This window comes from Nicotiana tomentosiformis, chromosome 3, assembly GCF_000390325.3.
Source record: "Nicotiana tomentosiformis chromosome 3, ASM39032v3, whole genome shotgun sequence".
Taxonomy (NCBI): domain Eukaryota; kingdom Viridiplantae; phylum Streptophyta; class Magnoliopsida; order Solanales; family Solanaceae; genus Nicotiana; species Nicotiana tomentosiformis.
In genome coordinates this window covers 130,846,004-130,862,036 of record NC_090814.1, presented here as the reverse complement: position 1 = coordinate 130,862,036, position 16,033 = coordinate 130,846,004, and the positions used below count along the sequence as shown (strand labels likewise).

General features: G+C 34.5%; 2 protein-coding genes across 2 annotated transcripts; both read right to left on the bottom strand.

Annotated features, from left to right (window-relative positions):
* Window positions 1-4,379: 4,379 nt before the first annotated feature.
* Window positions 4,380-5,361, bottom strand: LOC104091934 (cucumber peeling cupredoxin-like). The gene is made up of 2 exons (XM_009597377.4): window positions 5,072-5,361; window positions 4,380-4,950 (listed from the first exon to the last, which is right to left on the bottom strand). Exons 1-2 carry the CDS (start codon window positions 5,253-5,255, stop codon window positions 4,586-4,588), a joined length of 549 nt encoding a protein of 182 aa, XP_009595672.1. The 5' UTR covers window positions 5,256-5,361; the 3' UTR covers window positions 4,380-4,585.
* Window positions 5,362-14,198: 8,837 nt separating this feature from the next.
* Window positions 14,199-15,270, bottom strand: LOC104091935 (cucumber peeling cupredoxin-like). The gene is made up of 2 exons (XM_009597378.4): window positions 14,970-15,270; window positions 14,199-14,870 (listed from the first exon to the last, which is right to left on the bottom strand). The coding sequence occupies exons 1-2, from the start codon at window positions 15,151-15,153 to the stop codon at window positions 14,392-14,394; spliced, it is 663 nt and encodes a 220-aa protein (XP_009595673.1). The 5' UTR covers window positions 15,154-15,270; the 3' UTR covers window positions 14,199-14,391.
* Window positions 15,271-16,033: the final 763 nt, after the last annotated feature.

The following is a 16,033-nucleotide window of genomic DNA, read 5'->3' as shown; positions in this document are numbered from 1 at the left end:
CCACCAACGGGAATGTTTCATCCTCAGCAATGGCAGAAGCACATTCCCCGTGAGAGGGAAACACCACTACCAAGGGAGCCACATGACATATTTCACGAGACTCAGAAGGTACGTTAGACATGATTCGGAGTAAGGAAGAGAGGTATCAAATGAGTTTGCGTTAAGAATAGTATAAATCACTGGAACAAAGAAGAGAAGTTCGGAGGAGAAGAGAGCAAGAGAAAAGTATGGGATTTCGAAACAATTGAAGATTTAAAACTTCAAAATCGTGTCCAAATATATTTATTTATAAAGGTCTTGGCATCGAAACCAAAATGGCTCATCATTACTGGTATCGGAATCGAAGCGGCAGGTCTAATCAAAGGTCACACGCGAAACAAAGCGACGCATCGGGAATATGTGTCATAATGACGTATGACATTATGACGTCACCCTAACTCGTGGAGAGCATAACTCCAGCAAGTCACCCGGTGAAATCGAAGCGTTTGAAATGTGCAGCCCACGTAGGGCCACACTGCCACTTCGCCACAACCACCACTACCTGCATAGCTCGCTCGATTAGTTTGACCACAAAGAACAAGATCCGCTAATCGAACTCGCCTGAAGTCGGCCTCAATAAGCAGAGGGACTAACTGTATGGGTCAAAACCTATCTTTAGAATATTTTTGCCAAGATAGTATTAGGGGAAGAGTTCTCAGGTCGTTGTTTGTCAAAATGACCTAAGAAGCGGCGAAGTCTGTAGTCGAAAAGTTAACAACGGTTGAAGTCGAGTACTTTTGACAGAGTTATAACGACTAGTTTCAAGATAGGACATTAAAGAGAATATTCTAGTGGATATTCTCTGCACTTATACTATTAGGGTTTATTTAGAGACATGTTCCCCATAAATAAAAAAAGACACAATGATAGGGGACATGTGATATTATTTTTGTAAAAATGCACTTTGACTTAAGAAAGAGAATCATATCTTATTGCTAATATACAAACATCACTTTTTCACTAAGATTCTTGTCTACGCTTTTCCACTAGATCCGAGAATAACTCAAATATTCAAAGGATTGTCCATCACTCATTATTGTAACATTCAATGATTTCATCCCTTCTTGGGTGACTCATTCATTCTATTTACTTAAATGTCATTTATTGCTATTCATTAATATTGAATGCTACACTATCGCCTTTGATTTCTAAAATATTTATTGCATGCCACCGCCGCTATCCGAATATATCTACATAGTATTTGTTATTTTTTTAAGAACTCCATCTTAGAAATATTATTGTTAGTTAAGATTAGCCCTCATTTATATAAATTTAATTATTTGAATCAACATCTATATTTTTTTTTGTAAAAGAGGTGATCTGCCGAAGAACACAGCCCACATATGTTTTCTTTAATAGATCTCACATGAAAGCTTGATCCTTTTTTCAAACTTTTTTAATGTCTCCATTCTCATTACTGATACTACTATAAATAGATTTTTATATCTCAATTCTACTCTATCACTTTATATTGGTATTATTTGGTTTAGAGATTCTGCAAAGTAACACGTAGAATTGGTTTGATTTTCTTAAAAACCAAAGTCGACTCAAGCCTAACAATGCGAAGACATACCACTGAACCCTCAAAGTGGAAAGTTCCAATGCTGGCCTAATTCAACTGATCAAAATTTTGATAGTAACTAAATAGAGACTAAATATAATTTGTCCTACGCTAAGTTTCTTTCCAAATAAATACTATTTCTTCCGTTAGTAGAATGTCAAAGCCTAATAATAACATACCGTTTCAAACTTTCAATGGATTAAGCTCCTGCCGGGTCAAATACGTGAATGACACACGAATATATGGATTCTGAAACGGAGAAGAAAAATGTATTTCTTTGAATTAAGGGTCAATGAACCAAAATTTTCAAATAAAGCTACATGATTTCTGAGAAATGTTAATCCCGTTCACATTGCCATGCCAGGTTTTCAAAGACGACTAAATAGTGTGACGTGCAGCTGCACCTTCGAGCAAGCTGACCGACAGCTTTTGTATTTGCTGTTTTAACATAGACGTGTGGTACTGCAAACTTCACGATGTTAGAGAGACAAATTAGGCATTTAGACGATATTTGGTTAAAATTATAAATAATTTAATTCAAACGTAAAGCCTTTAGTTGCATTTGAGCATGAATTTATTTGGAAAAAAAATTAAAGATTTGTGAATAAAAGCAGTCATTTCTATATCATTTGAAGTACTTTACACATAACAAACATCATCAACAACAACAACAAACCCAGTATAATCCCACATAATAAGGTTTGGGAAGAATAGTGCGTACACAGCCTTACATTTGTTTTAAAAATATTCTATCATTTTTTAATTTCATCAATATTTTGTAAATATTGATAGCGAAACTAGCATTTGCTAGTAATACTATTTATGGTCAAGTATGACAGTAACTAGGACAGGTAGAGGTAGATAGGATATAGGATTTCTTGAATATGAGTACACCACTTAAAAAAAATAGTAAATGAGATAATTAAATAAATCAATATTCAACCAAAGTGCACTGTTTAATCTTTTTGGAGCATGGGTACACCAAATAATATTAGATAAGTTCGAAAATATACGTCCATAAAAAATCTAGTTTGATGTAAAAAATTATGAATTCACGTGGCTATAAATTCCCCCCCCCCCCCCCCCCCCCTGGGTTAGAGGCTACTTTGTGCGTCTTTCCATAATTAAACAACTGCTACTTTTGAGTTTTGTCAAAGTACGCACATTACGTACGGCATGGCATGCATGTAATTTTCGACTAATTAAATTCATTCCCACATGGAGCAGACCCACACCCCACGCCGAACCGCTGGTTTTCTCTAGCAAAGTCAAACGGGTAAAATCTCGCTCGCATCTACGTAATACTATACTTTATTCATCTCAAATTATTTGTCTATCTTTCAATTTTGAAGATTAAAATTATGTGAATTTGATCTGTATTTTATTATTATATTTTTATATATTTTTTCTTTTTAAAAAGTTAACTCACCCATTGTTAATGAGATTGAATTGATCTAATTCAATTTAGCTTCAAAATTAATCAAATTAACTCTCAAAAAGCAAAATATGACATCTAATTTGAAACAGATGAATACTAATTTACCATGCCAAAATCATAAATTAAAGTAAGAACATGTTTTAATTAACTAAGATTTAGTGATTAAAATATATTGAAAGATATGTGCCATAGTTTATTGGGTTGGTGTTAATTATTATTAAGTGGGGAGATTTTTTTATTTTTTTTTTAACCAATACGTGCCATTAATGTGGAGACAAAAAAATATCTGCAAAGTATAGGCCCTTTAATAGCATGCCGTTTCCAATCCCATTATACACACTGGTGTGCTATTGGTGTTTGTTCTTAAAATAAGTTAATTTGAAGTTACAGAAATGACTCAGCAAAGTTATTTTTGTTTTTTTATACTAATAAAGTCATACTAGTTAATTTCTATGGTCATTCAAATTACATAAATGACTCAAGAAGGTCACTTTTGTTTGTTTTATACCAATAACGTTACTCATATTTTACCTACTACCCTACAAAATAACTCTTACATGAAAAGCACTAGAAACTAAAAATAACCCCCTTTTTACGTTTGAGAGTAGGTTTAAAGTTATCCTATAAATATACCTTTGTGCATACTAAATCCTAGAATGATTTAATAAATTTAAAGGATGAAAGCAAAATTCGTGATTTTGTGACCTGAAGCAACTTTTAAACTTTCTTTATCGTTATATTAAATTTTTTTCTACATCAAATTCACAGTTTATATATAACAAAAAATCTTTTTGCATCCTATTTTCACAATATAAATTTTTGACAAAGAATGAATTCCCTTCCCTCTTAATTACTAGCTCCGTATTTAAGAACAATACGGTGGTACCAAATGGCTTTTTATGGGTTGAACTCAAGAGTTCAATCATGTCACTCTGCATATGGGTGCCAGAAATTAAATGGGAATCTTACAATATCGTTGTCATGGTTAGAAAACACCATCTTTTATGTATATGCTATATGTGCAATTTTAGGGTAATATGATGTTAAAACACTAGTACAATATAATTAGGTGTCACTGGCAGTAGAATATCGTCGTAAATTCGGAGCAAACAACGGACGACCTCTGAATGTTACCATGAATTTAGCTTCTAAACTAAACCTCATTAGAGGCTCTAGATCTAGATTGCACTTGATTTAAGGTAATTTATTGATATCGGATTTCTGGAAAATGGTAAAACTGTTAACTTTAGATGTTTGGTAGAAATTACTGCAGAATAATACACCACAGTTATTTGTTTTAGATTATTTACACGATACGACTGGACATACAAACAGAGGACATGCCGACCGAAATAATCGCTACAGATGATTGCAAAAAGACTAATACAATTATTTCATAAAATATCACTAAGACAATCAGTGGCTTAAACAAAACTGAATCCAATACAATCTGGTATACAAAAATAAAAATACATCCATCCCAAGTTATTTTAATCGCAGTATATTAATTAAATGGGAAACTCAACAAACTCCTCGATTCGTCTAATTTAAAGAAAAATGGCCAAGGCAATCGAGGATAAACTGAGCAGGAAACTGGCGAACACAGTCGTTGAGGACGAAGGAGGAGGAGGAGCAATTCCACCAGGAACAGAACCTGAAGGTCCAGCAGCAAATGATGTAGGTGGATTCGCTCCTGGAGTACCAGTGCTGGATACTGTAATGGCCAATTTTTGGCCATTTTGGCAATGCCGGCCAAAAGTGCAAATGTAATAGTGATCTCCAGCAGAGTCAAGAGTTATATTTGCTGGTACACTCATTATAGCACTGTCTATGGCATTTTGTGAACTGCACCCATCGAACGAGGCTTTTGGTACTTGTAGTACGTCATGTTGGTCTTTCTCAAAATTGAAAACTGTTAAAAAGAATTGACAAGAAAAGCTAAGTAACATGATACGAGACTAAAAATTTAGCTTAAGCCAAAGGTTATAGCATATATATCTCAAAGTAAAATGGAAATTTAGAATTAAGCATACCTAAAGTGTCACCAACCATAAAGGTTTTTCCAGCAGCCCAGGTTGTGTAAACTGATGCGCCACTATTTGGTATGGTCCAACCTATGTTGTCTCCGACCACATGCACCGTTTGGGCTGTCGTGAGTTGAACCAAACTTGCCAAAGCTAAAGCACCAAACAGAACCATGCGCATAATCATGTCCATGTCTCTGTTTTTTGGTTGCTTTCCTCTTTAAAGAAGATTTTTGGAAGAAATCCTATCAGAATTGAGGAAGTGTTTGGTGATTGCTTAGTTTGATAGAATAGGATGAGATACCTACAGCAATATGGCTCTCTATATATAAAGGAAGGGATTTTGAATTGTTCTAAACTCTTAACGTGTGCATGGTGCTAGGCCTTGAATTTCAACCATAGAAAGAGTGGTGGGAAATCAAATTTAATGCTTGTTGGACCATTGGGGCATCAAAAAGAAATTTATGAGATAGAAATAATAACCCAAAATAGAAAAGTAGAACGCGGCTAATTCAACTCCCAAAACAATCAAATGAAGCAAGTCAATACATATGGACACTTGACTTGATCAGCCTTTCCTATTACGATACGTGCGAATAATATTTTTGCTCTGCGATTTATATAGTTGATTTAAGCTGATAAGTAAGTTCCTCAACTATATTAAAACTTACCAACAAAAACAATAAGGGTAAGATTCTTTTAGACAAGAAAAAGCATTTGTTTTAATTTGTTGGATTGTCAGTACAAAGGATGGTGATAATTGACTGAGCACATACCAAGCAATGAAAGTCCTCCAAACGACGTTCACTAAATTGATTTTCTAAATATATATAACTTCTAGAATTGTGAGACCTTCTCGTATAGCCAAACTACTTGCTGAAATGTTGGAATATCACTTTCCAAGTTTACACTTCTTACTCTTACCTGTAAGTTGTGACTAACTGAATTTTAGGCTTTTCTAACATGCTGGAACTCCAACAATTTTATAATGACAAGGGTATGAATCAACCCGAATTATAATACATGATAAAATTGACTAATTTCTGTAGCGCAGACAAATTTGGATCTTAATTTTCCCTTAACTCAATGCTATTATAGCGTAATAAAAGGACTACACTGAGGCAACGTAACCAGACTTTAGAAGGTAGCCTTTGAAAAAGTGGGTTGAAATACATCAGGAAAAGAAAGTTGAATATGCTGGAATTTAGACTTACATTAATTGTTTATACCCTAAAAGGATAGTGTCGTGGCCCAAGTGGTGGATAAATAAAAGGCCTAATATTAAATACTGTGTGTTTGGATACGTGAGGCCCAATAATTATTGGTTTGTGATGGGTACACACTCTTTATAAATAGAGGTCAACCCCCATTTCCCCTTCTATTAGAAAACTCTAGCATATTCTCTCTTGAATAGGTGTTAACGGCAAACATCAACTAGTGGATTGTGAAAGTTGATTTCAGGGTTAATCGTCGATCGTTGTCGCTTCTTGAACCTAATTCAAGATTATATTTATGCTTGTGTTTTAATCTTTGCTATAGCTGCGAATTTATTATATTACAGTTGGTATCAGAGCCACCATAGTTAGAGATTAAAATCGTTATTTAATCTTGAATATATTTATGAACGTTGTTATTTTTCCTGAATTTGACGTTGCGAAATCAATATCGAAACTCGGTTGTGAACGAAAACCTTCTTACTGGTTTCAAGTTTACGGCAATGGATCAGACTGATTTGTTCCTCAAATAAATTAAAATTGGCCCAAAAAGTAACAAAGAATATTACTTTAGCCTTGATTTAACTATGCACGACGGCGGCGGCACCTATTGGGTTTTCATTAAAGCACTGCTTTAACTTAGTGCTTTTAAGTATGGAGTTATACTTGTCTTTTACTAAATTCTTATTTATTATTATTTAGTCCTTGGCCCACAGCTCTAAAGAATCATTAATTGACTAATTTTCTATGTTATGGTGAAGTTATTGCCATGATAGAACGTTGTTAAAGTGCTTAGCCAGAATTGTCCTAATCATTTACCTGACATACGGACTTGGGCCCTTCATATACTCATCAAGTTCTTATAATTGATCAAATACCTCGGTTGTGTTTGATTATTACAACTGGTCGTGCTTGATTGTTCGTATACTGTAAACTTTTATAATAAAATTGTTGTTGGAAAATTTTCTTCATCTTTAGTTAGAGAATATAATAAATAAATATTCAAAAGGTTTAATTATATGGGTGTTATCTTATCACATGTATTAAGGTGTATAACTAAGAAACTATGATTAATAAATAGTGTCATCAGAGTGGCCTACTTATTTGGAGTCACTAAAGGTTCTTAATATTATATACATGTGAGATCATTTAATACATGGATTAAGAGTTATGATTAATAGATAGTCTCCACCAAAGTGGTCTGTTTATTTGAATCATTGAAATATTCTCAATGCACCATGTATAAATTATTTTTTACAAGTGTATATTAGTGTTGGAGGTTTACCTTTTGATACTAGTGACACTAAATTAAATAATGAGAATAGATATTGTGTTTCCACTTAAAGGAGGAACATAATATCTTGAATTCTCATGTGTATGAATAATGATAATTTGTTATTAGAGGAGGCTTTGTGTCTCTTACCTAAAGGAAGGACACAATGTATGCCTTGTACTCTTGGATGATAGAGGAAGAAGGTTTTACCCCTCTTACCTAAAGGTGAGGATGCAATGAATACCTTGGACTCCTTGATTTTTAAAAAGGGGAGGCAGTTGCATCTTACATCCAAAGCAGAGGTGTAACGGATGTCTTTGACTATTTTGATTTGTATATTCCTACACATAATTTTATCTAATTTTTGTGTTGTTTACTTATACAGTTGATAACAACATGACAACTCAGTTGAATTCCATTGAAACTCTAACTAGTAGCAACTACAAGTAGTGAAAAGATGTTGAAATAGTGTTAGGTCTGATGGACCTAGACTTTGCATTGACTGAACATAAACCTGCTGAACCTACAACTACTAGTACTGCTGATGAAAAGACTAAGTATGAGAAATGGATGAAGGCTAACAAATTGAGCCTTATGATCATGAAGAGATCCATTTCTGATCACATAAAAGATGCAATTAAGGATAATGGAAATGCAAAGGATTTCTTGAGTACAATTGGATAGAAATTCGTAGAATCTGATAAAGTTGAGATGGGTAGCCTGATTGATTCCATGTCTACCATAAAGTATGACCTTGTAGGTTGTGTCCGTGATCATATTATGAAATTGGTTAATATTGCTACCAAACTGAATAATTTAGGTGTAACCATTACCAAGGATTTTCTTGTTCACCAATCCCTAAGGTCCCTTCCTGAACAGTTTAACTAGCTTAAGACGGTCTATAATGCACAAAAAGATAAGTGGGATGTTGATGAGCTTATTACTGTATGTGTTGTTGAGGAAGGGAGGATCCAAAAGGAGAAAGTTGAGGGCGTAGTGAACCTTGTTAGTTCGTCTAGATTAGTTGATTATCCCTTTTATAAAAGAAAAGGTGGATCCAAATTTCATAAAAAGAAACATGGTCAGTCTCATCATCCAGGTGGTAATAGTGGTCATACTATTAAGCCTGTTAACCAAGGTCAATCTCATAATTCTCTTGATCCTCAAGCTGTAATTAAGAAAGAAATCAAGTGCTGAGAATGCAAACAAGTAGGTCATAAGAGAGTTGGTTGTCCTCTGAAAAAGAAACCAGGTAATCTTTTGGCTTTTGTCTGCTTTGAAACTAGTCTTGTTCATGTTCCTTTAAATTTCTGGTGGTTGGATAATGGTGGAACTGTTCATGTAACCAATGACTTGTAGGATCTAGTAAGCAAACGGAAGCCAAAACAGGATGAAGCCAGTGTTGTTGTGGGCAATGGGCTCAAAGCAAAAGTAAAGTTTATAGGGACATCTATTTTACTTTTTAAAAATAGTTCTTGTATTCGTTTAGAAAATACTATTTTTGTACCGTCTATGAGACGGAAATTAGTTTCAGTTTCACTTTTGGACAAAGATGGTTATTCATTTCAACAAAATAATGCTATTATTAAATTTTCTATGATTCAAATATTGTTGTTGATGCCTTTTTAAGTAATGATATATGTCGCTTGAATGTGTTGAATGAAATTTTTTCTACAATGCATGTTAAAAATATTGCCCACAAAAGGTCTGCTATGAGTAAAACGTCTTACCTGTTATGGCATAGGTATCTTGGTCATATTTCTAAAAAAAGAATTGAATGATTAGTAAAGGAAAATATTTTACCTGTTCTTGATCCAAAGGATTAAAAGTAAAATGATCAAGGTTAAGAGAAAGGGTTCTACTAGAAGCTCTCAACTCTTAGAAATTATTCATAATGATATTAGTGGTCCTTATGCACCTACTTTGACAAATATAAGTATTTTATTACTTTTATTGATGACTTTTCAAGATACTATTATATATAACTTTTAAAAGAAAAATATGAATCACTTGATAAGTTTAAAATTTATAAGACTGAAATTGAAAAACAGCTTGGGAAGTCCATTAAGATAGTGAGGTCTGACCGTGGTGGTGAGTACTATGAAAAATATGATGAGTCAATGTATGGGGCCTTTTGCTTTATTTCTGCAAGAATGTGGGATAATAGCATAATACACCATGCCAGGTACTCCTGAGCAGAATGGTATGGTTGAAAGACGAAATCGTACTCTCATGAAAATGGTAAAAAGTATGATGGCAAGGACTAGCTTGCCTAAGTCTCTTTGGGGTGAAGCCTTAAAAATAGCTACCTATATCCTGAATATAGTTCCTACAAAATCTGTCTTGAAAACTCCCTTTGAACTATGGACAACACAAAAGCCTAGCTTGAACCATTTTCACATTTGAGGATGTCCGGCTGAAGTTCGTATTTATTCACCCTCAGAAAAGAAAATTAATCTTAAAACTACCAGTTGTTTCTTTATAGGTTATCCTGATCACTCTAAAAGTTTTAGATTTTTCTGTCCTGGGCGTGGCACTAGAATCGTTGAGTCTATCAATGCAAAATTTCTTAAGCATGATATTTGTGATTGTGATTGTTCACGTGGTAAGGAAATTGTATTGAAAGAGAAGGAAGTCATTGTCCATGTACCTATTGTACATGAAAAGGTTGTAAACCAACCTATTCATGAGGGGGAGAGTCAAGGGAACAACGATGCAGATACCATAATTACTGAGCAAAATATACACAATGAACCACTCCGCGGGTCACAAAGAGAAAGAAGGTATGTCATCTCTGATGATTTTATCGTGTATGTGACTGAAAATATTAGTGATACTAGAGAGCTGACTGATCCTTTATCATATGCTCAAGTTATTTCCTCTCCATATATTGATAAATGGCGTGAGGCAATGAAAGATGAAATGCGCTCCATGGAACATAATAGAGAATGGGAGTTAGTACAATTGCTTTTAGGTTTTAGACCTATTGGTTGTAAATGGGTGTTTAAAACCAAAAGAGACTCCAAGAAAAATATAGACAGTTATAAAGCAAGGTTGGTTGTTAAGGGTTACACTGAGAAAGAAGGTATTTATTACAAAGAAACTTTTTCTCCTATTTCATCTAAGGATGCATTTAGAGTTGTGATGACTCTTGTGGCCCATTTTGATTTATAGTTGCACCAGATGGATGTTAAAACTGCTTTTCTGAATGGGAGTCTACTTGAAAAAGTTTACATGGTTCAACATGAAGGGTTTAAAGGAGCTGGTAAAAAATATTTTGTGTGCAAGCTTAATAAATCTATATATGGGCTTAAGCAAGCCTCCAGACAGTGGTACTTGAAATTCGATGAAATCATTACAAAATTCGAATTTGTGGAAAATAAGCTTGATGAATGTGTTTATCTTAAAATAGCTAATGAAAATTTCATTATGATGGTTCTCTATGTTGATGACATTTTGCTTGCCATAAATGATTTGGACTTGATGAATGAGACCAAACAATTTTTGTCTAGGTATTTTGATATGAAAGATCTTGGTAAAGCATCTTTTGTTCTTGGGATAGAAATTAAAAGAGATAGGTCACGTGGTTTATTGGGTTTATCACATCATTCATATATTGAGAGTGTTCTTAAAACTTTCAATATGCAAGACTGTAGACCTGGTGTTGCACCTGTTATAAAAGAGGATAAACTTAGTAAAGATCAATGTCCGAAAAATGAGGTTGAAATAAGAACCATGAAAGATGTGTCATATGCGAGTGTTGTTGGTTGTTTGATGTACATACATGTTTTTATAAGGCCTGATATTGCATTTGCTGTTAACATGTTGGGAAGATTTTCTTCTAATCTTGGGTGGGCACATTGGGTGGCTTCAAAGAAAGTGATGAGATATCTATAACGCACCAAAAACTTCATGCTTGTGTACAAAAAGGTTAATGATCTAGACTTGCTGGTATATTCAGATTCTGATTTTGCAAGTTGTCAAGACACTATGAAATCAACTAATGGGTATATTTTTATATTGGCTAGAGGTGTTGTTTCATGGAAAAATGAAAAATAAAGTATCACTGCTACATCCACAATGGAAGCTGAGTTTATTGCTTGTTTTGAGACAGCTTCACATGTTGTCTAGATGAAGAATTTTCTAACTAAATTGTAACTTGTGGATTTTATATGTAAGTCGGTGACTATTTTCTGTGACAATAGTGCAGTTGTGTTCTTCTCTAAGAATAACAAGAGAACAAGAGGCTCTAAAAATGTTAACCTTAAGTTTATTGAGGTTAGAGACATGGTAAAAGAAGGTGATATATGTATTGAGCATATTAACACAGAATCTATGTTGGCTGATCCTTTGACTAAAGGCCTTAGGCCTGTAGTGTTTAATGAACATGCTCAAAATATGGGTATTTTAGAGTCTTTTGATGTTATTTAGTCAGTGGGAATTACTTTGTAATTACTGACTAAAATATTGCTTATAATAAATTCTAATTTTATGCAACTTGTGTTAATTTATATTTGTCATGTTTATTGACTAACATGATAATTTATTTATTTTTTATTTTCAATTGGACATTGCATAAACTCATGGTATCTTTGAGTTTTGATGCTTGTTGCCTTGATTATCTCGGGTAAGGCACAAAGGAAACTTCCTGAGGTGATATGATTTTAGTGTCATTTGGAGGCTCCTTATGTGATACGGTTATTATATCACTTGGAGGATTATTTCTTTATAAGAGGTGTAGTTCTGTTCATCTTGATTAGAAAGATAATATATTTAGCACACATGTTTGATCTATGTTGATGAAAATTTTAGCTCATGTGATTATAAATAGAACTCATACCTTGAAATGGTGCGATGCATGCTATAATTCATTATTAGTGTTCTCCATTGAGACTGGATGGATTGTTATATGGGTCATTTTATCTTTGGTTATATGAGTAGTGTGGCCACTATAGAGTCTAAAAAACTTTTTTTTTTTTGAAATATTTTTCTCAAAAGTTTTAAAATTAATTTTTGTCCTCAATTAACGTTGGCGTCCAAATGGGAGAATGTTGGAATTTGAACTTACGTTAATTGTTTATAGCCTGAAAGGATAGTGACATAGCCCAAGTGGTGGATAAATAAAAGGCCTAATATTAAATATTGTGTGTAAGTGAGGCTCAATAACTATTGGCATGTGATGGGTAGACACTCTTTATAAATAGAGACCAACCCCCCTTTCTCTAGCTATTAGAAAACCCTAGCGTATTCTGTCTCTTGAATACGTGGTAACGACAGACATCTCATCAGTCAAGTTCTCTGGGTTGTGAGAGCGGGTAGCTAGTGGATTGTGAAAGTTGGTCTCAAGCTTAATCACCGATCGCTATCACTGCTGAATCAATGGAGTTGAACGGTACGCTTCTTGAACCTAATTCAAGATTATGTTTATGCTTGTGTTTTACTCTCTGCTATGGCTGCGAATTAATTATAATACAGAATAGACTATTACATTAAAGTTAGACGTTTTTTTTCTCTATTAATCTCTCTGTCCCTGTAAATTTGAGTTGTGTTTTGATTGACTCGGAAATCTTTAGAGCAAATGTTCCTGCTACTAACAACTCAAAATAATATTAACCAGTTTTATTTTATGTTGCCATTAATGCTTGCATTATGGTAGACTGTCTACGTCACGTGTGACCCTTCTCCACACCCGCATGCATGCGGGATGCTTTATGTATTTGGTTGACCTTTTTGTTTTGTTTCAAACTTGCCTCAAAACCAGTCATCCGAGTGGGGCCCTGCGACATCTTTCAGAAGGGCCTAAAGTGCTATGATGATTCGATTTCCGAAATGTGATATCTTTTTAGTTACTAGTTTATTTTTTGCATTTCTAACAATATATAATTTTAAATTCGTGTCTAAAGATCCAATATAGTGATATATTCTAAGTTTAACTTTTCTGTTCCAGAGAATGCAAGTTAGTAAGGCAAGTTCATCGAGACAGAGGGAGTGTTAGACGGGAACAAATATTGTGTAGCTGGCCAGAAAATTAGTAGCAATATTGAGGTCGGTAAAATATAAAGTTTCTTTAGTTTATACATGATCATTTTGGATTTTTACAGACAATTGTTGTTTTAAAATAAATAAAGCAACTAATATGGGACAAAGTAAATCAGGAAGTAGGCTAAAATCTTCAAGTACCCCTGACGAACGCTTACATTTATTATCTTCTTGGACCTTCGAGGATACTATTTAGGAACCAAAATTGTGGTACCAAAAATCTTTTACGGGTTTGACTCAAGGATTAAATCATGTTATCACTTTAAATATTTATTCGTGTCCGCATGTCTTTACATTAAACTGAACAATTTAACGTTAACAGATTTATCGATTTTTTATATATATATATATATATATATATATATATATATATATATATATATATATATATATATATATATATTATATGAAGAATATGTCTTGCATTTATGCAAAATAATGCTGCAAGTAAGTTTCTACATGAGTTACCGTGGTAAAAGTTATATTAGCTTTACATGCTTGGTAGGAATTTTTTCAGAACTATAACTTATTTTGTTTTAGATTATGTTTTGCGATACTGCAGGGACATATAAACAGAAGACATGCCGGAAAAAATTATCTGCACAGATGATTGCAAAAAGGCGTACTTATAATTTTACTGAACTCGGAAAATATCACTAAGGCAATCAGCGACTGAAAAAAAAACTGAATCCAATACAAATCGGTAAACGAAAAAATAAAATAGATCCATCACATGGTTTTATCGTAGTATTAACTCCAGTACAATAAATGGGAAGCTCAACAATCTCCTCAACTTGTTCAATTTAAAGAAAAGCGGCCAAGACAATCGAGGTTAGACTGATCAGAAAACTGGCCAGCACGGTCGATGAGGATGAACTAGGAGGAGGAGCACCACCACCAGGAGCGGAGCTTGAACGAGGAGGAGGAGCACCACCACCAGGAGTGGAACCTGAAGATCCAGCAGCAGCCGGTGTAGGTGCACAAGCTTCCGGTTGAGTGGAAGAGGATGGTGAAGGCACGACTGGAGTGGTCGGATTGCTCGGGGTAGGTGGGTTGGCTCCTGCAGGAGTACCGGTGCTAGAAACTGTAATAGCTAATTTCTGGCCATTTTGGCAATGCCGGCCAAAAGTGCAAATGTAGTAGTGATCTCCAGCAGAGTCAAGAGTCACATTCGCTGGTCCTGCCATTATGGGATTGCCTATGGCATTTTGTGAATTGCACCCATCGAATGAAGTTTTTTGTACTTGCAGCACGTCATGTGAGTCGGTCATAAAATTGAAAACTGTCAATTAAAAAGAAGAAAAGTAACATGATAAGTCACTGAAGTTAGTTTAAACTGAAGGATATTTCAAACGAAAATGGAATGAGAAATTAAGTGTACCTAGAGTGTCGCCAACTCTGAAGGTTTTCCCAGCAGCCCAATTTGTGTAAGCTGCAGCGCCGTTGTTCGGTATGGTCCAACCTATGTTGTCCCCAACCACATGCACCGTTTGGGCTGTTGTGTCTTGCACCAGACTTGCGACGGCTAAAGCAACAAAGACAATCATGCACAACATTTTGTCCATTGTCTTTGATGTTTTGGTAACTTTCTTTTTTTCGAGAGAAGATTTATTAAAAAGAGATCCTATTACAATTGAGGGAGTTGCTGATTGCTAGTTTGCTAGAGGAGGATGAGATGCCTAGAACAGTTTGGCTCTGTTTATATAAGGGAAAGGAATTTGAATTGGTCTAGACTCTTAAATTGCATGGTGCTAAGTCTTGGATTTCAACTATCGCAAGAGTGGTGGGAAATAAATGTAGGATTTTAAAGCTGAATGGACCCAAAAGAGAAGTTAGAAGGCAGGCTAATTCAACTCCCAAAATAATCAAATAAAACAAGTCTATGGATAAATTGACTTGTACCTCTGACTTTATGTACGTGGGCCTTTACTATTTTGCTATTCGGTTCACTTTACGAAGTTGCATTGCAGCTAGTAGGTAAGTTCCTCCGTAGTTATGTGAAAAATTATTGATTCTTCTTTGTTCCATCACCAGAGACGGGCAGATGACTTGTGAAAGTAAAATTGTGATACTCTACTAATTTGATGCTGCTTTCTTCAAATTTTGAGGTCCTTTTTGGTTCAGCACAAACAACTAGTAGTACGGAAGTTGAAAAAGAGTCCGGAACTAAAATATTATTTTTTTGGACTCAAAGCACAAAATAGGTGAAAAAATTATATATAACACATGGGTTGAATGCGTTATACCTTAACAACACGTTTGTCCCTTAAGGTATAGTGCATGCAGCCCATGCGCTATATTTGAATTTTAAAATGGCGGTCAAAATATAAGTGTAGCGCATATACGGGATGCGCTATACCTGAAGTTGAAAAGACAGGTAGGTATAGCGCATCCCATATATGCGCTATACCTATATAAAATCCGCTCATCTTCTTCCTCGAGACA

Excerpts from the sequence above, each read along its gene's own strand:
- LOC104091934 (XM_009597377.4), bottom strand. The coding sequence starts at position 5,255 with ATGGACATGATTATGCGCATGGTTCTGTTTGGTGCTTTAGCTTTGGCA. Across the intron at positions 4,951-5,071 it reads TATGGTTGGTGACACTTTAG|TTTTCAATTTTGAGAAAGAC; the intron begins GTATGCTTAATT and ends TCTTTTTAACAG.
- LOC104091935 (XM_009597378.4), bottom strand. The coding sequence starts at position 15,153 with ATGGACAAAATGTTGTGCATGATTGTCTTTGTTGCTTTAGCCGTCGCA. Across the intron at positions 14,871-14,969 it reads CAGAGTTGGCGACACTCTAG|TTTTCAATTTTATGACCGAC; the intron begins GTACACTTAATT and ends TTTAATTGACAG.